Source organism: Trichosurus vulpecula, chromosome 3 (assembly GCF_011100635.1).
Source record: "Trichosurus vulpecula isolate mTriVul1 chromosome 3, mTriVul1.pri, whole genome shotgun sequence".
Classification (NCBI taxonomy): Eukaryota; Metazoa; Chordata; class Mammalia; order Diprotodontia; family Phalangeridae; genus Trichosurus; species Trichosurus vulpecula.
Window position 1 is genome coordinate 129,992,605 of NC_050575.1, and position 26,623 is coordinate 130,019,227.

At 40.1% G+C, this 26,623-nt stretch overlaps 1 protein-coding gene across 2 annotated transcripts in view; it reads right to left on the minus strand.

Moving 5' to 3' along the window:
- The window catches only part of MAPKAP1 (MAPK associated protein 1), a 343,015-nt gene that overhangs the window by 135,327 nt on the left and 181,065 nt on the right, over positions 1-26,623 (minus strand). For both annotated transcript variants that reach the window (XM_036751105.1, XM_036751106.1), the window contains one exon: positions 18,177-18,353. In XM_036751105.1, the coding sequence (XP_036607000.1) occupies positions 18,177-18,353 (177 nt within the window). The remainder of the gene's footprint in view (positions 1-18,176; positions 18,354-26,623) is intronic.

Consider the following 26,623-nt stretch of genomic DNA (forward strand, 5'->3'; position numbering starts at 1 on the left):
ACATCCCCTGGCAACTAGCATTTTAGCCACAAGAGTCACTGTACTTCACCTGACGATGCACACAGTCCATTCCCAGGTTCATTTTCAAAGCTTTTCCACCCAGACTGGACTTGCAAGAGCTTCAGTCCTTCTAGCATAAGCTTCATGAAATTAATATCACCTTTGCGTTAAGAAGAGGTATTAAAAAAAGATTTTGGTGAAAGATTACTGATCACTGTCCTAATCATCTCATATGTCTATAGTGCTGACTAGTTTATGATCCACATTCCTCATAACTGCTTTTGAGGGAGGAAATACAAGTGTTATCATCTCCACTTTACAGGTAAAATAAATCAAGTTCAGAAAAGAGAAGGGACATGCCCAAGGCTAGTGACAGAACTAATTGTCTGAGCCTGCATCTTCTGTCCTAAATCTCCCGTGGTATTTCTACAGTGCCATGATGGCGATACACACAACTAGGGATCTGAATGAAACCATGGATTTCTATTACATATATCCTCCCCAGGTGGCAAATGGGTTTTTGTTTCAGGGTTCTCAAGCCTGTTACATGTTAGTCATCAGAAGCCCAGGGTGTGGGTGTAAGACACGTTATTCTCATATCATATAGTACAGAAGGCAGAAGACCAAAAACACCAAAAGCAAAAACCCATCAGCCCTTCAGCTGGTCAATGGCAGGCACAGAGGTGAAGCACAAAATGACAAAGAATTGTACTAGAAGGCTACATCTGCCAATAAACTGCTGCATGATCCTGAGCACGTTGCTTTCCCTCACTGTGCTTTGGTTTTACAGATGGAGTCATAGAAAATGAAAAATAATACATAATGTTAGGAAATGTCAGTCCTAAATGGACCTGATCTACACTAACCCCATCATTTTACAACTAATGAAACAGAAGCCTGAGAAAGGTGAAACAACTCACTCAAGGTCTTAAGGATGAGTGGCCCAGCTGGGACATAGACTTAGGTCTCCAGACTCCAAGTTGAGAATTCTTGATATTGCATGCTTCTGCTTCCATGACTATGTCTAGGTTAATGTCTATATCCTCCTAACCCTAGCCATTACCTTGAACCCTTACTGATTACTGTGACACTCCATACATTGCCCCTTCAGCTACAAAGCGGAAATGTCTAAGGAGAGAGGGAGAACTACATGTAATAATTACAGCCTATGGTTGTTTAAAGTAGGCCTTCTGGGAATAACTCCACGGGAAAAAAGAATTTACACTTGTGTGAATACCACATTTTGTTTAACTTGACCTGACAAGTTTTAAAAATAGATCAAAGTGCATTGTCTTCACAAGGGATGTTTGACATTGGATAAAGCACGCCCTTTCACAATGGACATTTTCCAAAAACAGAACTTGCCAGACTAATGGGCAGTAAGAAGCCAAAACGACTGCCCTCCGTCTTCTCCTTGGGTAACTTCGCCAGAGTCCTTGAAACTTGCCAAATTCGGTCATGCCTGCTTAGCCCACGCGACTGATTGTGCCAGAAAAGAAAATAAGACACAGATGTATTTGAGCTCTTTGAGTTGCCAGTAAGAGAGACAGCTAATGGCTTCATTTCGACCCTCCCCTTCCAGCTGGGCACAGGTGGGGGATAATGAGGTCCCTCTCCCTAATCAAACTCAATTATTTACTACTCTATAGAACCGCAAAGACATTCACATTCAGTTCAGAATATAAAACACACCATGGGCTACTTCCAACCACTGCCACTGGGTATTTATAACAAACTCAAGTGGCTAACAGTTTGCCTTGGCAGGAGTTTAAGTGTGTAAAGTTTTGCAAACTGTTTCTGCTCAAATATGTCCTGCTGAAATGGGGTCCCCAGGCGGGGTTTCCATAACTGTCAGCTCACTGAACTGCATAACATCTGAGAATGTATTCAACATACAGTGTAGGCAGGATCTTGAAATCAAACGCCACATTTTATCACAAGCTTCTGAGAAACATCACTTTTTTTTTCAACAGCAAGAGTGACACTGTATTAATAAACATTACAAGTCACTAGCCTGACACATACAGAGCAGCAACTGAGAGACTCCAGCTGAGAAAAGGGGGGTGGAGAGGAGAGTAAGAAGAACAGAGGAAAACAAAATGAGATGTAGTCAGTAAAATGTGACCAACTGGTACACAAACCCAAAAGAAATACATTTTAAATACATACTAAAACAAATATATTTTAACATAAGAAAAGCTCACCAAATCATAGATGATTTGAAAGAAACTGAAAGGCCACTGGAACAAAGAATGTTAGACCTGAAAGAGGCGCTTGCCATAGAGATTCTATGTTTTATGTATAATATGTTAGATATTCTATAGTCCAAGGTCTTTTCCAGTTTTATCATTCTAAATTTTAATATTCCATGCTCCAAGGTTCCTTCCAGCTCTTACATTCTGTGTTCTAAGGTCACTTCCCAGTTTTAACAGTTAACATTTTGAGGTACCTTCCAGCGTTACTATGAGTCCATGACTATGATGTACAGATCTGATGACCACATTTTTTAGCCTGAGGTTAAAAAGCATGAGTTCCCAGAGACCAGTGGGGCTGAAAGTTCTGCTGTGTCAAACACAATGGTCTCCAGAGGGGAGGAAAGTTCATTTGCATGACTCACCTCCCAGACTTGTTGCTGTATAAAATGAAAGCAAATCTAATTTTCAAAGCCTTTTCCTTGTTCACCTGATTATCACTGTTATTATTCAATTCAATTTAATTTAATTCAGAAAACAATGATTAACTACCTACTGTGCATAGAACTCTGCACTCAGAACTGGGGCCTAAACAAAGTTTACATATGACATCCTGGCCTCAAAGAGCTCACAGGCTAATATAATAAATATAGCTAGCATGTTTTTTTTTTTCCCATTCTCACCCAAAGAACTCAAGACCAGAGTGGGCAGAGGAAGGCATTTTATGCCACTCTCTGGAGCGGGTGTAGTGCTCACGGGAACACTCACCGCTAGCATGTTTTGCAAAGTGCCTTACATATGTGTTAAATCTCACAACCCTATAAGGTAGGTACTACTCTTATATCCATTTTACAGATGAGGAAACTGGGACACAGGAGGTTAAATGACTTACCTGGGGTTATACAGCTAGTAAGTGTTTTGAGGCAGGATTTGAACTCTGCTTTTCCTAAATCCAGGCACAACTGTTTGGACACTGTGCCGCCTAATTGCCTACACGATAATCCAATAACTATTATATACACTAATACATAACTATAGTAGAAAAGTTCAAATAAAATGTTGTGAAGTGGGGGGAGAATCATTACTGACTGGGGAGATCAAGAAAGGCTTCTTAATGGAAGTGGCAATCAGGGTGGACTTCAAAGAATCGGTAAAAACTAAATCAATGAATTCTTATTAATTACTGAGGTATTTGGGGGCAGTTACATTTTTTGTAAGGCAGACTTAATTTTCATTCTTACGTGTTTATTTCAAAACTTGTAGATCCTAGTTGATCAGAAAATTCAAGACTATATGAAGAGAAACATCAGGTAGAGAACTAGCTAAGTAAACAAAGTCTACAGAGAGTGCAATTAACATACAGTAGAAGAAAACCACAAATTACCCAGTTTGTGATATACAGTTGCATGGCCATGCCACTGGAATAGGACATCTGTCTTGGACAGGTGGTACAGATGTACACTGAGCTACATCGAGAACTGAATAGAAAAAAAGTGACTGGAGAAACTATACATCCCTTTGAATAAACCCAAGAGAATCGTCCACAAAAGACAATCTTTTGAACACCAATAATCTTCAGCTTACCTATATAACTACATCTTGGAAGCATCAAATTTACAAATGACATAAATGGCAATGGAAAGATGTAAGGCTGGTGTAAGAAGGCTGGAGCACATGTTCAAATACTCCTGCTTCGTCTCCTCTGCTGCTCCACTATCCATCTCATGGTGCCTGAACTGTGAGTGGAGCCCAAGTGGACTTACTTTACCATTCCAGCACTTTGCACTGGGGGCATTCTCCTTTTCTTTCTGGCTCACACAGTGACTTCATCTGTTCCCAAGGGTTTAACTATCACTTCTACGTAGATGACTCCCCAAACTACACATTCAACCCTCTTCTCTCTCTTTAGCTCCAGTCCTGCATCACAAAGTGTTTATTGGACATGTTGGACATGTCCAACTATACCATAGCCAATCAAACTCATGTCTAAGCCAGCCTTGCCAAAGCAGCAAGTCTGAGAGAGGTGGCAGCATGTGCCAGGCAAATCGCCACTATCACCTTGACTGCCATCTGGTCTCAGATTCTAATGGAGATAGCCCAGGACCCCAAACTCAAAGGCCTGAGGAATAACATTGCTCCGCCTTCCCCCAAATCACCAAATCTGCTTCCAGCAGAGCTCTTGTAGCCATCATTGAGGAGAAAAATCGTTGTGGAGAAAAGGCTTACTTTCCTCCTTACCACCAGCAACAACTTCTGACCAAATGCTACCAAAAGGCAAACAGGCACAGGAGCCCTCAGAGTGGCAGCAACCCAAAGCCCACCAGTTCTATGATCATCACTTGAAGAAACAACTTCTGTGAAGGGGCCAGCTATCCCCATCCACTGTCAACCCATCTGCCACCCATAGAGCAGGCAAGCCAGTCTCAGCTGAAGCAGCAGCTTTACCCTGAGGGAGAGAAAGAAGGCAGCATGTGCCAGGCAAGTCAAATCATCATCACAACCTTGACCACCATGTCCTCTTATATTCAGACAGATACAGCTCAGAATCATGAACCCAAGAACTTTCAGAACATCAGTGCTTCCAGTCCAATGCCTTCAGTCATCACCTTGGAAAGTAATCTTTGTGGAGATGCAGCTGAGTAACTGCTCTTGCTGGTACTACAGCCCCAGTACTGAAGATCCAGAAAAGAAAGTTCTTGCCACCAAAGTCCTTGGCACTGTCAAAGTAGTTCAAGATCAGGAATTGGTATGATTGTATCAATGAAAATGACATTAAAGAAGAGGTATTAGCATCTACTTTGCCACTACACCCTAAAGACCATTCCAGCTGACTCGAAGGCCCTGTTCTGTGCCTTCATAGAGCCTGTAGTCTAGATGGGGGATAAGAGATACAGATACAAAACTATGATAAACTCAATAAAGTTGTATCAGAAAAGTGAAAAAAAAATACTCTCCTCTCTAGGGGCAAGGTCCTTCCTGACTAACTCAATGCAGCAAGCATTTATCAAGCTAGGTTTATGCTAGGCAATGGGGATACACAAAAACCAAAACAGCAGAATCTTCACTATGCCAATCATAACTCCCATCCCTTGACTCTCTGGGATAACCAGCTATGGACTGTTCTGATAATAGTAAATCAGAAAAAAACAATTAAGAATAAAGACTAAAAAGGAAATATGAATGAGGTGTCTTCCTAAAAGAGTGATATGTGAGGTGGGTGGCCTATAAAAGAAGTGCAGAGACCATCATTTGTATCTGGGGACATTTACGTTTTGAATATGGCTAGAAGGCTTTGAATTTTTTCTTAAACATTACTTCTATGAAACATTAGGCAAGAATATGCAGTATTATACTGAGAAGCAGCAGCACTGTATAATGAAAAAGAACCACACAGTTGAAATTAAAGGATGTGGGCTTAAAACTTGGCTCTATTAGTTATGACCTCCGTGTCTTTGAGCAGATCACAACGACAAGGTCTCAGTTTCCTCCTCTGTCAAATGAGGGTGTTGGAGTCAATGATGTCTGAGGCTCTTTCCAGCTCTAAATTCGTAGGGAAACCAGGCTAGGTCTAAGCAGTGCTGATCTAAGTAGGCTAAATAGTCAGGCATTCTCTGATTGGCCTAACTCTAGTGAGTGTAATGAATGAGCTCTACTCTTATCTGGCTTTATATATTGGGAGCTTTGAAAGCACCTTGATGAGAAGAAATGGAAAATGACCAAACAAAATCAAGTTCAGACTATCAATGTGGGTCTAAATTAATGGAGTTATTTATTATTTGCTTCTGTCTCAGAGAACCAACTGTATGTTGTTCCTTTTCATTCTGTTATATTAACAAACATTTCCACTGTCCAGATTGTCCTCATTCATAGAAATGGAACATATGCAGTCTGGATGATTGAATGTTTGGGAATCTGACTTGATTTCCGTTTTGGCAATCGTTGCTGTCTAGAGAGAAGAAAGGACTTTTCTTTGTGTCTATTTAAAGTGACAGACATACTGAAGTAAATAATAAAGAAGGAAAGCATTAATTATGTTGCTTCAAAAATTGCAAAGGTCAGACTAACTAAACACATGTGTTTTGCCCTCTGGAATGTCTGTCTCTTGAAATAGAGCCAGAATGAGTTCTGTGCCTTCAAGGAAAATCAGAGAATACAGATTGCAGTCTTAACTTCACTTTGTTTATTTACAGTAATACCAAATAGCAGCTTGGAAGTAGAGCTGTACAGCCATGAAACCTGTTCCACAGCCTGTAAGTTCTAGCACAGCTGTGTAATGACAGCAAAAGCCTTGGAGTAAAAATCAGGGTCAGTGAGTTTTGGTCTTGGTGCAGGAACTAACACACTGTGTGATACTTTGCAAATAATTTCTACTCCTTAAATCTCATATTCCTCATCTCTAAAATGAAGGGGTTGGATTAGTTGACCTCTAAGGCTCTTCTAAACTTTAAGGATCAATCTAGAAGAAATAAAACTAGAATAGGACATAAATACCTGAAGGCCTCCCTGGTTCAAAAAAAAAAATCCCGCTTTCAATCTTCCCATCAGAATTCATTTGGGCTAAATATTTTTAATTTTTATAATGTAATAGCCTGTGAGGGTTACATTCTCATTTATGTTTCATTCTTAGTTTTTATTCTAATTTATGGTTATCAGAACAACTCCCATCTGAATATCCCGGGGAGTCAAGGATGGAAGTTTGGACTGTGATGGTGAAGGAGAGGAAATTCTGGAATGGTCTTTAAGGGAAAGGAGGGCTCTGACAAACCAGTGATCAGCAAAAAGGTAATGGGTACCCACAGGCAGGGGACAGAAGGTGTAAACTGAGAGAAAGATTCAGCAAGAGGGCTGGCAGATACAAAGAAAAATTTCCCTATTAGAAAAAATTTTACCTAGATCCCTGGGAGCAATCTGTCTGACACTGAATATTTATTTTCTCATTAAACAAATATTTGGACACCTACTCTGTGCAACTCAGATGCTCTGGGCAATACAACAATTTTTGATTTTTGCCCTCAAGGAGCTGTAGTTTAAAAAAATTAAGAGTAGAATGGAAGGAAGTAACTTTCACAACTACGGTCACAGAGAGAATTCCCAACTATATAAGGGATACAAAGGTGATCATAAAAGATAAAATATGCAATCATAGTTATGTAAAATTAAAGTATTTACTTAAACAAAATCAATGCAGTTGGGATATATGAAAAATCTTTGCACCAAAAAATGCTGATGAGGGCCTTAATATGTAAGACAAAAAGAGAAATGACACAAATATAAAAGACTCAGAGTTAAATGAAGAAATGCAAACTGTCAGCAACCATATAAAAATGGTCCAAAAGAGAAAAAACAAATTAAAACAAACCTAAATTAAAACTTCACCTTTGACTCATCAAATTAGCCAAGGTGAGAAAAGACTGAATTACTAAATGTTGGAGGGGCTGTGGGAAGACAGGCACTGTAAGTAATACACTACTAGTGAGTTCTGGAAACCATTTAGAATTATATGAGAAAATTAACCCAACTCTTTATACCTTCTGACCTAGTGATTCCTCCACTAGGAATATACACAGGAGATCAAAGAAAGGTTTGTGGTAGCAAAAAACTAGAAACAAAGGAGGTAGCCATCAATCGAGGTATAAATTAACTGTGGTGTATGACTCCATTAGAATATTATTAATAGATCATAAGAAATGATAAATATGAGAAATTTGGAGAAACAAGGGGAGACCTATATGAAATGACACAGAATTAAGCAAAAAGAACAAAGTGAACAACATATAGGACTAAAATAATATAAAAGAAAACAATGCTAAAAGGTGTCAGGTTTCAGACTTTGGTGCCAAAGTAAAAGTAATGAAACAGACTTCCTTCTTCTCAGTAAACAGGCAGGGAACTATGGGTAAGAAATAGAATGTGCTCTACTGGAAATAGTTTGTCCTTTTCTCAGTCAGTTTTATTTAAATTTTTACTTTGTTACATGGGAAGATTTGATGGTGGTGAGGGCAGAGTACAGTGGGAAACCTCTAGGTACCCATGCTATTAATTGTTGATACTTGTTAGCACTATATAATGGAGAAGAACACTGGACTAGAAGCCAAGAGATGTGGGTTCTGATGGCTCAGCCATCCACTTGCTCTGTGACAATAGACAAGTGATGTCTCTCTGGGCCATTGTTCTCTCATGCAGAAAATGAGGGAGATAAACTCAATGATCTTTAAGGGCCCTCCCAGCTCTAACATTCTATGTATTAATATTCAAAAATTAAGAACATCACCAAGGGTTGAACACTAAGCAAAAAAAAATTTTTAGCCAGTTGTAACCAGAATGGCCTTTGTTTTCTTTGAATGACTCAGCTTACCTCATTGAGCCTCTGGACACTGTGGCTTGGCCTTTGTTTTCTTTGAATGACTCAGCTTACCTCATTGAGCCTCTGGATACTGTGGCTTGCTCTTCTGGGGCAGGAAGCCCAAAGAGCATGCCAGGAAGCAGACAACTTCCTGTGTGATGAGTCATGGGGCTGGCTGAGGGGAGGTGTTAGCTCCAGAACCTGGTCTACGCTAGGGGGAGGGGCCAAGTCAAGAACCAATCGGCCCTGGTCATTCAGGCGGCACTTGATGATGTCAAAAACTCTATAAGAGGGGAGGGGACAGCTTGAAGCTCTCTCTTTCCTTTTCCGGTTGGTGTGGGAGCAAGCGGGGAGCGTGACTCTGGGCCAGCCCTTGCTCTCGGGCGAGCCCAGATGTTGGTAACTATGAATTGTATTGGGTCTGTCTGTTGATATTTGTAATTTGTTTGTATTTTGGTTTCGAGGTTGGGGGTGCTGGTTTGTTTTCCCCCAGACTAAATGAATGTTTTGAACCTCAGGGTGCTGGTTTTTTCCCCTGAAGTAAGTCAATGAATCTGTATTTGGTCTGTCTCTTGATGCTCGTCTGTATGCTCCCCTGAACTAATTGAATGCTAACTGAAAGCTGGATTAAAGTAAGCTGGTCAACCCCTTCACCGTGCTGTCCTTGTTTAAGCAGATAAAAAGAACCTGTGCTTTCCCGGCAGCCCCCTGGGTCCCGGCAGCAGGGGAGGGATCTTACGCCCCCATCGAAGCTGCTAGCTCGGTTGTTAAAACATATACACTGTGGGTCATGACCCCATATGGGGTCATGAAAAATTTGGCAACAATTCTGGATGCAAAACAACTAAAAATTAACTGAAAATCAAACATATAATGGCAGCAGACAAGAAAGGTAAAGCAAAGAAGACTCACAGGATCATAGGTTTAGAGTTCAATGTGACTTCAAACATCTAGTCTAATACCTCACCAAAAGGGACCGAAAGGTCAACAAACTTGTACACAGGTGGGAAACAGCAGCCATGATCTGAAGCCAGGTCCTTTGACTCTAAATCCAATGCTCCTTCCCAGGGACCACATATGCCACTCCTTCCTTCTCCTTCCATATTTAAAAGCCATATGACATCCCTATGTGACAGACCTTTGGAGCATGTATGCCAGGAATAAACGTCAAGGATCTGATGCATTTTGACTTCCTACTCTTGACTGGGTAGCTAGGTGGTACAGTGGTTAGTGTGCTGGACCTGAAGAGAGGAAGACCTGTCTTCCTTTGTCCAAATCCAGCCTCATGACACTTACTTGCTGTGTGACCCTGGACAAGCCTCTTACCCTTGTTTGTCTCAGTTTCCTCATTTGTAAGATGAGATGGAGAAGGAAACGACAAACCACTCCAGTATCTCTGCCGAGAAAATCCCCAAATGGGGTCACATAGGGTCGGACATGATTGAAATAAATGAACAACTCCTCTTCCTTTGAAGCCCACCTCAAATAGCTACTCCTGCATGAAGCTTTCTCTGCCTACTTGTTTTTCTCTAAACTCAGTATTCCATCTCCCACCCTCCTCTCAAAGGGCTCACGTTCTAATCAGGGGAGATAATATATATCTGGAGCAGGAGGAGGGGCAGGGAAGCTTCAGCTGCAGAACTAAGCTTTGAGAGTCAAGTCAGGTACCACGGCCCATGGGAAGCCCTTCCAGAGCACTCTCTCCCCTCAAATTCTCAGGTATAGTCTTCTTGGTTTACATGTTATATCTTCCCAATAAAATGTTCATCAGGGTATGACTGGTTGTAGAGTAAAGAGTACTTTGTTCCAAGCTTGAGGGGATGCGCTGTTATTTTCAGAGCTATTACAGCCAGCTCTGCCACACCAGCACTCCTCCTTCCCCAAGAACCCCCAACCTGGACTGGACTCAGACCTTATGCAGGCTCTGCACTCCTGCTCTGATCTGCCACTTAATTCCTCCCACCAGGTGGGCCTGGGGCCAGAAGCAACTGCAGCTATAGTTCTGTAGCTGCACCACCTCCTCTGCCCCTGGGGCGGTGGCTGAACCACAAACTCCTTCCACTCCCTGCAGCTTTTCCCACTAACCTTCTCTGTTGTCTTTGGTGTCTGTCAGAAGTATATTCATCATTGAGAAATGAGTTCAGGGGTGTTATCATTGTCCATAGGGGTTCCCTCTCAGGTGAAGTTGTCTCAGAGCTCACTGATTCAGGGCACTAGGGCCCACTCTGCCCAGCTCCCGGTCTGGTTGGTCCATGCAGCCCACACTGGGCTCTGCTCCCCTCCTGCACCCAGCTCCGTGTGCGATAGACCTCACCCAGTGAACATCCAGGCTGTCCTGGGCTGGAGCCCTGCTTCCCTCTGCTATTTTGTGGGTTCTGCAGTTCTAGAATTTGTTCAGAGCCATTCTTCATAGGTTTTTGGAGGGACTTGGCTGGGAGCTCGGGCAAGTCCCTGCTTTCCAGCCGCCATCTTGGCTTGGCCCCCCCGCCCAATAAAATGTTAAATTCCTTGACAGTAGAAACTTTTTTTTTCAGTCTGTCTTTGTATCCTCAACATCTAACATGCAATAAAGTGCTTAATAAATGCTTGTTGAATGAATCGCCAGAGATGAAAGTGATTCTTCTCTCATTAAAACTCATAATTTACACTACTCATATAGACTTATCACATTCTAAGTTTCATTATACTTATCTTTACATACATCTTCCCTGACCCTGCTAGATTGCAGATTCCTTAAGGTAGGGGGCTATGACTTATTATATATATGCAACAGCAGCTCAAGTTTCTTTAGTACTTTTAAGGTTTGTGAAAGAAAGCAACTTTCTTGCAATTCTGTAAGATAGTTAAGTACAATTATCATTATCCTCATTTTACAAATGAGGCAACTGAGGCTCTGAGAGGTTAAGCAATTCGTCCAAGGCTAATTTAGTATCAGAGATAGAATTCAAAACCCGGTTCCCTAACTCCATGACCAGAGCTCTAGGTGTGATATATACAATCTTTGTCTCTCACAGAGCCTCTTACATAGTAAATAGTAAATGTGTGCTAAATGAAAGAATTTGAATGGGAGCTTTGAGTATTATCTAGATTTTGAGGAAGAGGATAGTAAACAGGGACTTGCTGGTTATAAAGACTTCAAAATTGAGAACACACACAGGAAGGGAATTGCCGAACCTGAGTAATATCTACGGAAATAAGCCTGTACTTTATCCTTATTTGTATGAATGTATTTGTACATAGATAACTGTGTGTGAATACACAAATATACACACATATATATGTACATGTCTTGAGGCAGGCTGTTTCATTCCTGACTTTCCTGTCTTCCATGCACTCTATGAACTAACTACTCTGGACTCATTCCTCATTACGGTCCCTGAACATGACACTCCATCTCCTGATTTCATTCCCTCACAATGTCTGTGTCCTCCCTCTCTCATGGAATATACTCTCTCCTAACCTTCATCTCTTAATTTCTTTGGCTTCCTTCCAGAAACAGTTTGAATCTCACCTATACTTCAAGAAGGCTTTTTTGTTTTCCATAGCTACTAGTATCTTCCACTCTGGCATTACCTTCCATCAACTCTAAAGCTACCTTAGGGCTTACCTTGCCTGTGCCATTCCATCAAGCTCCTAACACCCTCTCTGGCCACTTACAGCTCTATAGGGTTTTCCCTACTCTCTCCCATTATACCTAAGGCATCCAGTTACACACAGCTGCCCAAAAATCTGAGACAACTTCACCTGAGAGGGAACCCCTATGGACAATGATAACACCCCTGAACTCATTTCTCAATGATGAATATACTTCTGCACCAGCATACCTACCCCAACCCAATGATTTTCAATCTCAAGTTGCTGTTGTTGAAACTTCATTCTCTATCTCCCACTGACCAATCCTCCAATCCTTTATTCCCAAACCCCTTCAAACCCAGCCCACCATTTTTCATTCTAAAGCTACCCAACTCCTTCACTGTGCTTTCTGCAATGCCTGCTCAACAGGTAACAGACTTGCTTTCAGCTTAAACTCTTAAACATTTTTATTTCTTCCTTCCTCCATCTTCTTGTACTCACTGAGGTCTGGTTCCCTCCTCATGACCCAGCTCTCCTGGCTACCCTTTCCAGCACTGGTCGTGCTTTTACTCATGGTGGGGTCCTTCAGGCTCTCCCTCTACCACCACCACTCAGTAACCTATCTTCCTTTGAGGTTCATGCATTAATAATATTTTTGTGATCCTTCTCTCTTGGTTCTCCTATCAATATGACCACTTTTTTTCAGTCTACTCTGTTGGTTCTTCATCTAGATGAGGCTAGGCTCAAAAACTAGGTGTCATCCTTAGTTCCTTTCTCTCTCTCTCAACACCCTTCATAACCATTGTTGCCTAGTCCATTGATTGGACCTTAACAACATCTCTCATATATGTCTTCTCTCTTCTGACGCTGCCACTAGCCTAGGGACTTCTCACCTCATACCTAGACCGTTACAACAGCAGGCTGCTTGGTCTCCTTGCCATTAGTCTCTTCCTCCTCCAGTCCATCCTCCAGTCAAAATGAAGTTCCTAACCACATGACCTCCTTACTCATTAATTACTTGTTACTCCAGTGGCTCCCTACCGCCCAAAGGATCAAATATAAAATTCAGATTGGAATTCAAAGCCCTTCACAACTTGTGCCCTCCCTCCTTCCCCTACCTTTTCCAGTTTTTTATGCGTTACTCCTTTTCACATACTCTGTGATCCAGTGACACGGACCTCTCGGCTGTTCTTTACATATAACACTCTTACGTCCCAACTTGGCTTTTTAACAGGCTGCCCCTCATACCTGGACTACTTTGCCTTCTCATCTCTGACTCCCAGCTTCCTTCAAATGACCTACCTCCTGCAAGAAGTCTTTCCTACTCCCCCTTAATCTCAGTGCCTTTCCTCTGAAATTGCCCTAATTTATCCTGTCTACATCTTCTTTATACAGTCATTTGTTTGTGTGTTGTTTTCCCCATTAGCCTGTGAGTTCCTTGTGACCAGGGATTGTTTCTGGAATTTCTTTGTGCCTGGCACACAAAAGAAGCTTCATAGTAAATGACCCGCTCTGTATAGAGCTATATGTACTTAGTTATTTTCACGTCTCCCCATTAGAAAGGCCACTCCTTGAGGGAACAGGCTGTTTTTGCTTTCTTTGTGTCCTTAGGAGTTATCAGTGTCTGGCAAGAGTACATAATCAAGCTGGGGCAGAGCCAAGATGGTGGCCGGAAAGCAGGGACTTGCTTGAGCTCTCCCCCAGGTCCCTCCAAACACCTATAAAAATGGCTCTGAACAAATTCTAGAGCTGTAGAACCCACGAAATAACTGAGGGAAGCAGGGCTCCAGCCCAGGACAGCCTGGATGGTCACTGGGAATGGTCTATCGCACTATGCTGGGAGGTGAGCAGAGCAGAGCCAAGCGTATGCCACGCCAGGATCAACCAGACCAGGAGACCGGCAGTACAGGTCACAGAGCCCTGAATCATTGAGCTATAGCAGGTACCGGACTTCTCAACCCACAAACACCAAAGACAACAGAGAAGGTTAGTGGGAAAAACTGCTGGCACAGAGTGAAAGGAGTGTCCAGTTCGGGAACCTCCCCGGGGACGTGGAAGTGGTGCAGCTCTGGGGCTGCTTCCAGCTGCAGTTGCTTCCAGTCCCAGGCCCACCTGGTGGGAGGAATTAAGAGGTGTCAGAGCAGGAGTGCAGAGCCTGCTTAGATCTGAGTTGCAGTCTGGGTTGGCGGTTCTTGGGGGAGGAGAAGAGCTGCTGTGGCAGAGCTTGCTGTGTAGAAGTAGCTCTGAAAACAGCAGCACAAGGCCCCTAAAGCTTGGGACAAAGTACTCTCTATTCTACATGCAGTCATACCCCAACAAAAAGCTCAAGGGTCAAGTAGTTGGCTGGGAACATGAAGAGGCAGTGAAAACAGATCCAGATTCAGAATCAGACTTTAGAATCTTTTTTTTTGGTGACAAAGAAGACCAAAACATTCAGCCAGAAGAAGTCAACAAAGTCAAAAAGCCTACATCAAAAGCCTCCAAGAAAAACATGAACTGGTCTCAGGCCATGGAAGAGCTCAAAAAGGATTTGGAAAAGCAAGTAAGAGAAGTAGAGGAAAAATTGGGAAGAGAAATTAGAAGGATGCAAGAAAACCATGAAAAACAAGTGAATGACTTGCTAAAGGAGACCCAAAAAAATACTGAAAAAAATAACACCTTAAAAAATAGACTAACTCAAATGGCAAAAGAGCTTCAAAAAGCCAATGAGGAGAAGAATGCCTTAAAAGACAGAATTAGCCAAATGGAAAAAGAGGTCCAAAAGAAAATACTACCTTACAAATTATATTGGAACAAGTGGAAGCTAGTGACTTGATGAGAAATCAAGATATTATAAAACATAACCAAAGGAATGAAAAAATGGAAGACAATGTGAAATATCTCATAGGAAAAACCACTGACCTGGAAAACAGATCCAGGAGAGATAATTTAAAAATCAGTGAACTACCTGAAAGTCATAATCAAAAAAAGGGCCTAGATATCATCTTTCAAGAAATTATCAAGGAGAACTGCCCTGATATTCTAGAGCCAGAGGGTAAAATAGAAATTGAAAGAATCCACCAATCACTTCTTGAAAAAGATCCCAGAAAGAAAACTCCTAGGAATATTATCGCCAAATCCCAGATCAAGGAGAAAATACTGCAAGCGGCCAGAAATAAACAATTTGAGTATTGTGGAAATACAATGAGGATAACACAAGATCTAGCAGCTTCAACATTAAGGGATCAAAGGGCTTGGAACATGATATTCCAGAGGTCAGGAGCTAGGATTAAAACCAAGAATCACCTACTCAGCAAAACTGAGTATAATGCTCCAAGGCAAAATACTGACTTTTGATAAAATAGAGGGCTTTCAAGCTTTCTCAGTGAAAAGACCAGAGCTGAACAGAAAATTTGACTTTCAAACACAAGAATCAAGAGAAGCATGAAAAGGTAAACAAGAAAGAGAAATCATAAGGGACTTACTAAAGTTGAACTGTTTTGTTTACATTCCTACATGGAAAGATGATGTGTGTAATTCATGAGACCTCAGTATTAGGGTAGATGAAGGGAATATACATATATATATATATGCATAGATATATAGATATATGTATGTATATACGTACACACACACACACAGAGGGCACAGGGTGAGCTGAATATGAAGGAATGATATCTAAAAAAATAAAATCAAATTAAGGGATGAGAGAGGAATATATTGAGAGAGGGAGAAAGGGAGAGATAGAATGGGGTAAATTATCTCACATAAAAATGGCAAGAAAAATCAGTTCTGTTGGAAGGGAAGAGGGAGCAGGCAAGGGGGAATGAGTGAATCTTGCTCTCATCGGATTTGACTTGAGGAGGGAATACCATACATGCTCAACTGGGTAACTTACCCCCCATGAAAGTAGGGGGAAGGGGATAAAAAAGGGGGACAATAGAAGGGAGGGCAGATATGGGGAAGAAGTAAACAAAAACAAACACTTTTGAAAAGGGACAGGGTCAAGGGAGAAAATTTAATAAAGGGGGACAGGATAGGAGGGAGGGAAATATAGTTAGTCTTTCAGAACATGACTATTTATGGCAGTGTTTTGCATAATGACACATGTGTGGCCTGTGTTGAACTGCTTGCCTTCTTAGGGAGAGTGGGTGGGGAGAGAGGAGAGGAGAGAATTTGGAACTCAAAATTTTAAAAGCAGATGCTCCCCCCCAAAAAAGGTTGTTTTTGCATGCAACAGGAAAATAAGATATACAGGCAATGGGGCATAGAAATCTATCTTGTCATACAAGAAAGTAAGGGGAAAAGGAAAGGGGGGGTGGGAATAGAAGGGAGGGCTGACTGGGGAACGGGGCATGCCATCTTGGAGTGGGGAGAGGGTAGAAATGGGGAGAAAATTTGTAGCTCAAAATCTTGTGGAAATCAATGCTAAAAAAAAAAAATCAAATAAAAAAATCTAAAAAAAAAAAAGAATAGACAATCCAAAAAAAAAAAAAAAGAGTACATACTCAATAAATGCTTGTTTACCGAAGATCTTTTCTTGTGGCAAAGAGTAGGCTCCCTTCTGTAGTGGAGAGAAAGTTAAGGACTCTTGAACTATGTTTTCTTTATCTGCAAAAGTAGAACTGGCTCCATGAAAAAGTGTAACGGGATGTTGCAGGAGGTAAAGGCAAAAGAACCACTTGTCAGGTATACATACTGTAAAGGGGTTTCTTTGTCAGGCATGGGTGGAAGCAGTTGGTTTTTCTAAACTGAATTCTAGGACCATGTAAAAAATGTGCAGATTGTACTAGATGTTCTCTTACACATTCTATGTTCTACACCAGGGCTGTCCAACCTTAGGTTTTTATTGAAACAATAGACAATATATTTTGATTTGCCATTTTAGTGAGAGCTCTGCAGTAGCTCGGCTTTGTTTACTAAGGCATTTATGTAAATTTCTATGCTTGTAGGCAGGCCGCATAAATTGCACTGTGGGCCGCATTTTGGACAGCCCTGTTCTACAACCCTCACAATCAATGATTCTAGAGTTAGAGATATTTTCTAAGAATTCCATGAATTAGTGCAGAAGACCCAAAACAATCATATAACAGAATTCAGTACTAAGAATGATTTTAATAAATGTCTTAGACACAGTTAATATTTTAAAAGTAAAGAAAACTTATTTAAAAAAAAAAAACACCAAACCAATAAATGAACAAATCTGTAGTCTCGCCAGTAGATTATTAAACATCATTGGTTACTAACAGTAGGGATTACCAAAAGGATCGCTACTGTTCCCATGGGTATACTCTTCAAGAATGAAGGCTAAGAAATGGATTAGTTACAAAACTAAGAACAGTGATTGGGAATTTATAGACTACTCTTTGACAGAAGGCAATCAACAGGAACAACCAAATTTAGGTTTAACTAGATTTTTAAAAAAATATTTAAACTCACAAGAGAAAATGGCTAAAAAGCACAGAATGGGCTAAACTTAAAAAGAAGGAAACTCAGAATTCTCACTTCACAGAATTTAAATAGAACAAGGTTAGCCAAATGCTGCCAACAGTCTATTTTCTATAGTAAGTGGTTTAGATCCAAAATTCCACAGTTTGCTAATGCAAACATTCCATTTCTGTCTTGGTATAAAAGAAAGTACTCTGGACTGGGAGTCAGGGGACTTGGCTTTAAATACCAGTTCTATAACTAACTAGCTCTATGACCTTGAGAAAATCACTTTACTCTTGACAAATAATTCTGCATTTGCAAAATGAGACTAAATGACCTCTAAGATCCTCTTTCAGGTCTATGTGTTAAAGACTCCCTTCAATTTAATATGCTGCACATAACTCTCTTCAAGCTTTAATATTCTGTGTTCTCAAACTGTATTTCTACAGTCTCTTCCAGTTTTGATACTCTATGAGTCTAGTTGTAGGAGATGCAACATCACCTAAGTGATTTATTTCTAACTGTGATCACATATGTTTGGAGTTTTAATTATCAAATAATAGGTATCTGCAAACTGCAGTTCTATAAGATATGGTTAAAATAGTAGAAAACACAGAGTAGGGCACAATGCTAAAGTTAAAATCTGGGTAAATACTCACATTCGAACAAAGAGTGACTGTTTGGCTGCAAGACCAGGAGATGAATACTTCTCAACCAAGGCCAAAGTGCTAAAGCCAAATTTATGAATGGGCTCATTGGAATCCAGGGGAGGGAAGTCTGTGTCAACCTCACCGTCGTCCTCAGCAATGTGGAGACAATAAGCACTGACGTTGTCACTGGAGGGGAACAAATAGACATTAAATAAGGTTGGGTAACTGGGGAATGCAAATAAAGGCCTGAAAACCTAGAAAGCAGACTTAGAAAGAAAGAGGGGGTAAAAGTTTTGCTTCTGATCAATAAGAACTAATTATTAGCCATAAATCCCTCTTTAGTTGGTAGACAAAAACGTTGATGCTGAAAAGGAGGAAAAAATTACAGAAACAGTTTTTAATTTATAGTACTTTATACTTCTTAATATTTTTTAAACATCTGTTCAATTAAAACTTTGAGTTCCAAATCCTTTCCCTCACTCCCCTCTCTGACCTTGAGAAGACAAGCAATTTGATATAGATTATAGATGTGAAGTCATGCACAATATTATTTCCATATTAGCCATGTTGCAAAAGAAAGCACAGACCAAAACAACAGGAAGAAAAATAAAGAAAATAGAAAAAGTATGCTTTGATTTACATTCAGACCCCATCAGTTCTTTGTCTGGAAATGGATAGCATTTTCCATCATAAGTCCTTCAGAACTGTCTTTCTCACTATATTATTCAGAATCACTCATAGTAGTTTATAGTATTTTATTCAGCTATTGAATAAATGACTGAGTACCTACAATGTGAAAGTACTTCATGATGGATACAAAGATATAGAAAGCCCCTGCAATCCAGAAGCTTACGAGTCTAAGAAGAAAGATAAGAAAAGTAAATGAACCCAATAACCACAATACAAGGCAGTCTGTAACAAGTGCCATGTGAGCAGTAAAGACAGTAACAATACTGATAGCTCATATTTCTGTAGCATTTTACAATTTACAAAGTGCTTTATTTGGGATAAGCCTATGAGTTATTGCATGCATTTCACAAATGAGACCAAGACAAAAGTTAACTGATTTAGCCAAAGTCATCTGGCTAAGAAGTGGCAGAGTACTCTGGTCTGGGCCTGTGGAATCCCACATCTTATACTATCTCATCTCAGTAATAACAGTGACAGTTTCACAGTGCTTTCTTTACAATACCCCAGGGACATAAGTAGTCTAAGTATGGTTGTCTCCTTTTTGTTGTTCAATCATTTCAGTTGTAACCAGTTCACTGTGATCCCATTTGAGGTTTTCTTAGCAAGGATACTTAAGTGGTTTGCCATTTCCTGTTTACATTTTACAGATAAAGAAACTGAGGCAAATGGGGGTTAAAGGCTGAGGTTGGATTTGAACTCAGGTCTTCCTGACTCCAGGCCCAGTACTCTAGCCACTGAGCCACCTCACTGCCCTATCTCCATCATAGAGAAAAGGAAATAGAGGTTCAGAGATGAGAAATAGATTACTCTTTAATCACTTGGCAGGTGAGTTCCAGAGCCAGGTTCAAATTTAGTTTTTCTGACTGAATCAAGAGTCCTTTGTACCAAGTGTGCTGAACATCCTCAATACTCTTTCTATTATACTATCTTACTTTAATGCATAGCACTGTGCTTGGTTAAAGACAAAGTTTAGATGATTCCCATTTCCCAATAGAGCTTATGATATAATGGTAGAGGTACCATACACACATGAAAGCACAATAATTATAATAGATGAATATCAGATTAGCACCAAAGAATAAGTGCAACAACTCAAGAGGGGAAATTGCTTCAGTCTACAGTGAGCAAGGAAGACATCATGGAATAAGTATTATCAGAGCCAAGACTTGAGGGACAGGTTGGAAAACTCCAAGAATATTGTGGGAATAGAGTATAGTACAGTTTGACTAGAGCAATCAAGATTCATAAAGGGAAGTAATTTTCAATAAGGTAGGAAAAGACTAGATCATGGAAATTCTACTTTTTATTATTTTTACCCCAATTACATGTAAAAGCAATTACATTCCTTCCCTCACCCCTGCCACAAATTTTGAGTTCCAAATTCTCCCCTTCCTCCATTCCCTCCCCCGCATTGAGAAGGCAAGCAATTTGATAAAGGTTATACATGTGCAGTCATGCCAAATATATTCCCCTATAAGTCATGTTGTGAAAGAAGACAAATACAAAAAAAAAAGGAAAAATAAAAAAGGAAAGAAAAAATATGCTTTGATCTGCATGCAGATTTCATCAGTTCTTTCTCTGAAGATAGACAGCATTTTTCTTGGGTCACTGTACTCAAAAGGATTAGCTAAGTTATTCACAGATGATTGTCATGCAATATTGCTGTTACTGTATACAATGTTCTCCTGGTTCTGCCCATTCCACTTTGCATCAGTTCATGTAAGTCCAGCTTTTTCTGTGAGCATCCTGATTGTCACTCCTTGTAGCACAATAGAATTCCATCATAATCACATGCAACAAATTGTTCAGCCATTCCACAACAGATAGATATCTCTTCAATTTCCAATTCTTTACCACCATTAAAATGGCTGCAATAGATATTTTTGTACAAACAGGTCCTTTCCTTTTTTGTTTTTTATGTCTTTGGGATACAGACCTAGTAGTAGTATTGCTTGATCAAAGGTTATGGATGGTTTTATAGCCCTTTGGGCATAATTTCAAATTGTTCTACATGCAGAGGTTCCCAAACTTATTTGGCCTACTGCCCCCTTTTCAAAAAAAAAATTACTCAGTGCCCCCCTGGAAATCTACTTTCTTTTAACCCTTTTGTTTTTTTTTTTTTAATCTGCATCATTTCAAACTACTACTGCCCCCTCTGGATTGTTCCAGGGCCCCCCAGGGGTGTTATCAAGTATCACCCACTTTGGAAACCTATGTAAATAACACAGAATGGTTGAATCAGTATACGAGTTCACCAACAATGCTTTAGTGTCTTAATGCGTCCATATCCCCTCCAACATTTGTAAATTTCCCTTTCTTTCATATTAGCCAATTTGATAGGTGTGTATGTGTTGGGGGGAGGGGCGGAGTTCAGAGTTGTTTTGATTTGCATTTCTCTAATCAATAGTGATTTAGGGCATTTTTTCATATGACTATTGATAGCTCTGATTACTTTGTCTGAAAATTTCTTGTTCATATCCTTTGACCATTTATCAATTGAGGAATGGCTCTTATTCCTACAAATTTGAATCAGTTCTCTCTATATTTGAGAAATGAAGTCTTTATCAGAGAAGTTGTTATAAATTTTTTTCAGTTATGATTATTATGTATTTCTCTCCATCATATTTCTTCTTGTTTATCTTCTTCCCCTCCCCACCCCACTTCTTCACCCTGTCCATTTTCAAGTGTTTTGCTTCTGGCTTTTACCTCCCTAATCCACCTCCCTTCTATCAACCACCCCTCCCATCTCTTATCCTCTTCACCTCCTACTTTCTTGTATGATCTCTACACCCACTGAGTGTGTAAGTTAGTTCCTCTTTGAGACAATTCCAATGAAAATAATGTTCATGAGCTCCCTGCCCCCCAACACTTTCCCCATCTTCCCCTCTAGGGTAAAAGCTCCTTTGTGACTCTTTTATGTCAGATAACTTATCTCATTCTATCTTTCCCTTCCCCTTTTCCTATGGATTCTTCTTTCTTACCCCTTAATTTTACTGTTTTAAGACAATTATCCCATCATATTCAACTCATACCCATCTTCTCTGTCTATGTATACTCTTTCTAAGTGCTCTAGTAATGAGAAAGTTTTTAGGAGTTACAAGTACCATTCTCCTCTGTAGGAATATAAACAATTTAACCTTATTGAAACCCTTATGATTTCTCTTTCCTGTTTACCTTTTTATATTTCTCCTGAGTCGTGTATTTGAAAGTAAAATTTTCTCCTCGGCTCTGGTCTTTTCATCAGGAATGTCTGAAAGTCCTCTATTTCATTGGATGTTGGTTTTTTCCCCCTGAAGGATTATAGTTTTGCTGGGTAGGTGACTCTTGGTTGTAATCCTAGTTCTTTTACCCTCTGGAATATCATATTCCAAGTACTTGGACCCTTTAACGTAGAAACTGCTAAATCTTGTGTTATCCTGACTGTGACTCTGTAATCTGAATTGCTTTATTTTTAACTGCTTACAATATTTTCTCCTTGACGTGGGAGCTCTGGAATTTGACTACAATATTCCTAGGAGTTTCCTTTTGGGATCTCTTTCAGGAGGTGATCAGTGGATTCTTTCAATTTCTATTTTACTCTCAGGCTCTAGAATCTCAGGGCAGTTTTTCCTTGATAATTTCTTGAAAGATGAGTCTAGGTTCTTTTTCTGATCATGGCTTTCAGGTAGTGCAATGATTCTTAAATTATCTCTCTTGGATGTATTTTTGAGGTCATTCCCCACCCCCTCCCCATGAGATATTTAACAATTTCTCCTATTTCTTCATTCTTCTGATTTTGTTTCATTGTTTTTTGATCTCTTATAAAGTCATTAGCTTTCACTTGTCCAATTCTAATTTTTAAGGAATTATTTTCTTCACTGGGCCTTTGTACCTCCTTTTCCACTTGGCCAATTCTACTTTTTAAGGAATTCCTTTCTTCAGTGAATTTTTGTACCTCTTTTTCCATTTAGCCAATTCTGTTTTTGAAGGCATTCTTGTTTTTATTGGATTTTTGTGCCTCTCACCATTTGGTCTATTCTGTTTTTTAAGGTGTTATTTGCTTCAGTATTTTTCTGTGCCACCTTTACCAAAATGTTGATTCTTTTTTCAAGATTTTCTTGTATCACTCTCATTTCTCTTCCCAATTTTTCCTCTAACTCTCTTACTTGATTTTTAAAATCCTTTTTGAGCTCCTTCACGGCCTGAGGCCAATTCATATTTTTCCTTGAGGCTTTGGATGTAAGAGTTTTGACTCTGTTGTCTTCTTCTGAGTTTGTGTTTTGATTTTCCCTGTCACCACAGTAACATTCTATGGTCAATATCTTTTTCTGCTGTTGGCTCATTTTTTCAGCCTTTTTTTTTGTTGTTTTTAAACTTTTAACTCTATGCTAATATAGGACTATGCTTCTAGAGTGGAGGGGGCACCATCCCAAGCTTCAGGTTTTTTGTACAGCTGTTTTCAGAGGTAATTCTGGAGATCTGTAAGTTTTTGTTTCTTCCAAGGTGGTATGATCTAAGGAAAGATGTGTTTACTATTCTTGTGGCCTGTGCTCTGTTTGATCTGTGAGCAACTACAAGCACTCTTTTCTACACTAGAACTGTGACCAGGATCTCCATTCCCCTGTAGCCACAAGTTCTGGTATTCTAGTGTTCCTCCTCACCCTGTGACTGAGACCCAGGACTGCAACCCAGATCCAAGCATGGGCAATGCAACAGAGTCCTGCCCCTGCTGACAGCAAAGGGACCCCTGTAATCTCCTTCTGACCAGTTGTCTGACCTGCTTACCACCTGTGGTCTAAGATGTCCAGAAACTGCCAGTGACATCAGTGATTCAGTTACCCCGAAAATCTACCGCCAGCTTGCTGGGGCATGGCCTGCACTCCACTCTCACTTTGGTGCAAGAGAGCTTTCCTGCCAACCTCTTAAGTTGTCTTAGGCTGGAAAATTGTTTCTCCCCATCATTTTGTGGATTCTACCACTTCAGAATTTGTTTGCGGGCTTTATTTAAAGTTGTTTGGAGAGGTTTATGGAGAGATCTCAGGAGAGTCCCTGCCTTTTCTCTGCCGTCTTGGTTCTGCCCCATTATTATAGAAATTCTTGAATGGCACCCTTAATGAATTAAGATTTTATTCCACTGGAGAGGCATGGAGTATTTCTTCAAATCCCATTGATGTTATAGGAAATTAATCTACTGGCAATATGTGTACGCATGGGACAAAAGAAGATTAATAAATAAGACTACTAATAGCAGTTGTGAAATATGAATTATGTTGGTAGCAGCAGGTATGGATAGGGATAGGGCTATTCAATAAACCAATACAATTTAAAAACAAATATTTTGGAGTGATTATCACGTCCTCCTCCTTTCTCACCTGGCTGTAACTACTTTAGGCCCTCTCTGACTCACTTCTCCCCCCTCAGAAACCTTCTCATCCTCTCCTTAGCCTTTTCAGTTTCCCTTTGAGTTTGGTCTTCCCCCATTAGATTAAAAGCTCTTTGAGGGCAAGGACTGTCTTTTTTACTTTTGTATCCCCAGTGCTTGGCAAAGTGCTTGATACATAGTAAGTACTCAATAAATATTAATTGCCTTGTTTTATTAATTTTCTTGGCAATGAGATAAAATAGGAAGATCGTTTCTGGCCTCATGGAGTTTACAATCTAATGGGGGAAGACAGAACATGCATAAATAAGTATATTATACAAAGCTGAGTTGGTCAGCGCAAAAGAAAGGTCTCTAGACAAAATGTCAAATTTGAGGAGGGAAAGATCACTTTAAACAACTAAATCAAGAATGTTTCATGAAACAGGTCACTGTAGCTAAGTCTTGAAATAAGAAGATTCCAACAGGTGGAACTATGGTGGGGATTTTTTCCATGCCATGTAAACATTCAGAGATACACAAGAAGGCAGCATGAAACTAGCAAACTGTTAGTGGTCTGGTTTTGCTAGAACAGAGTACAGGAAGGGGAGGAGCACAAGATAAAGCTGGAGAAGTAGGCTGAAGTCTGACTGTGAAGAACTTTAAATCACAGACTAAGAAATGTGGACTTTATCCTACAATAAAAGGAAGCCAATGAAGGTATTTTTTAAAAGGGTGATGTAGTTAGTCTCTTGGATTAGGAAGATTATTTTGTGAAGGATGGATTAGAGAGAGGAAACAACGGGAGTATATTCACGACCACAGAGGAAAAATCATTAGGGCTTAGTGACCAGATGTTGTGGTTAAGGTAGCAGTACTGAAGCTGAACAGGAATAGAGGGATAGCAGTTATAAATCAAAGTTAAAACACATGGCAGGCATGTTTTTATACCAAAGTAATGGTGGGTTTCTTTCCTCTAGTAAAGAATTGAGTATAGTCCTAATACCAAGGATTTGAAATAAACAATTCTTACTTATAACACACACATGTGTATATATACGTATATGTACAAATATGGATATATACACTATGTTTATGTCTATGCGTATATATGTATAGCTTCTTCCACTTCAAGTCCTCCACTGCATCTTTGTGGCAGGAAGGTAATCCTGAGTCTCTTGAAGAGACCCCGCAGAGGTCTTTAAGCAAAAGCTAAATGATCACTTGTTGGGTATGTTATAGAAGGGATTCCTGTTCTAGTATGGTTGAGCTAAATGATCTCTGAGGTCCTTTCTAATACAGGTTCTGTGGTTCAGAATGCATACTCTGGTAGATACTATACCAAGCTGGCAAAGCTTTAAGTAGTGGCCCACTAAAGGACTATGTGTCAGGTTTCATCACCAGAGGGTTTGGCAACCAAGGGATGAATTTTGGCCATAGCAACTCATGAAAAACAGTCTAAGGCACAGAGAGGATACTAACTGCCTAAGCTGATCAAATACTTAAAACTGATGAAATCATAGGTCTAAATGGACAACTGCAACAACTCCAAGTTTGAAAAAGATAGCTATTCAATTAAAGTGACAGGGATGCTGGAAGGCCATGTGGAGTGGTTAGAAAAAGTTTATATACTTAACATGAAATGCAATAAATATGTGGTTTGTAACTGTTGAATGATCTGAACTGCAAAAATTGTTTGAGTCAGGAGATCTAGGTCTGAATCCCTATCTGACACCCACAAGCTCTGTGACCCTGAACAAGTCCCATCACCTATTTAGATTTTAATTCTCTCAATTATAAATGGTGGGGTGAGGAGATGGACAAGATAAGATGTTAAGTTCCCTTCAGTACTAATAGTCTACTGACATTATATCTGTAGCTATCATGGGATGGACCAAGTCCTGCTGGGTGATCTGTTCACCAGGCACTTCTGCAGAAGCACACATTCTTAGAATTGGGCTATAGTCTGCCAGCTTCTGTTCTCTACAGTTCGAGAGGTGGTGGGAGAAGAGAGGGGAAAAAAAGAAGTCATGGGTGAGATGGGACCAAAAGAAGGAGGTGAAGGAAGAGGAAGAAAAACAGGAAAGACGACGACTAGCATTTGCTTAATGTTTTTGATGCATGATCTCACTGGATCTTCCTGACAACTTTCTAAGGTAAAGAGTACCATTATGATCTCTGTTTTACAGATAAGGAAACTAAAGAACAGAAAATACAAGTCTGGGGCTCAGCATTTAACAGCTATTAAGTGGCAGTCTCCTGGCTTCCAATCTAGTGCTTAAAATCCACAAAATACCATGGATCCCTCATTTCCCTGGGTCAGGTCTACAAGTAACCAGGTGACATGATTTCAAGGGGCCATGCAATCTCAGAAGATTGATATACGCCTGGAAAAGTAAAGCCCCTATATTTCAACACAAGAAAACAT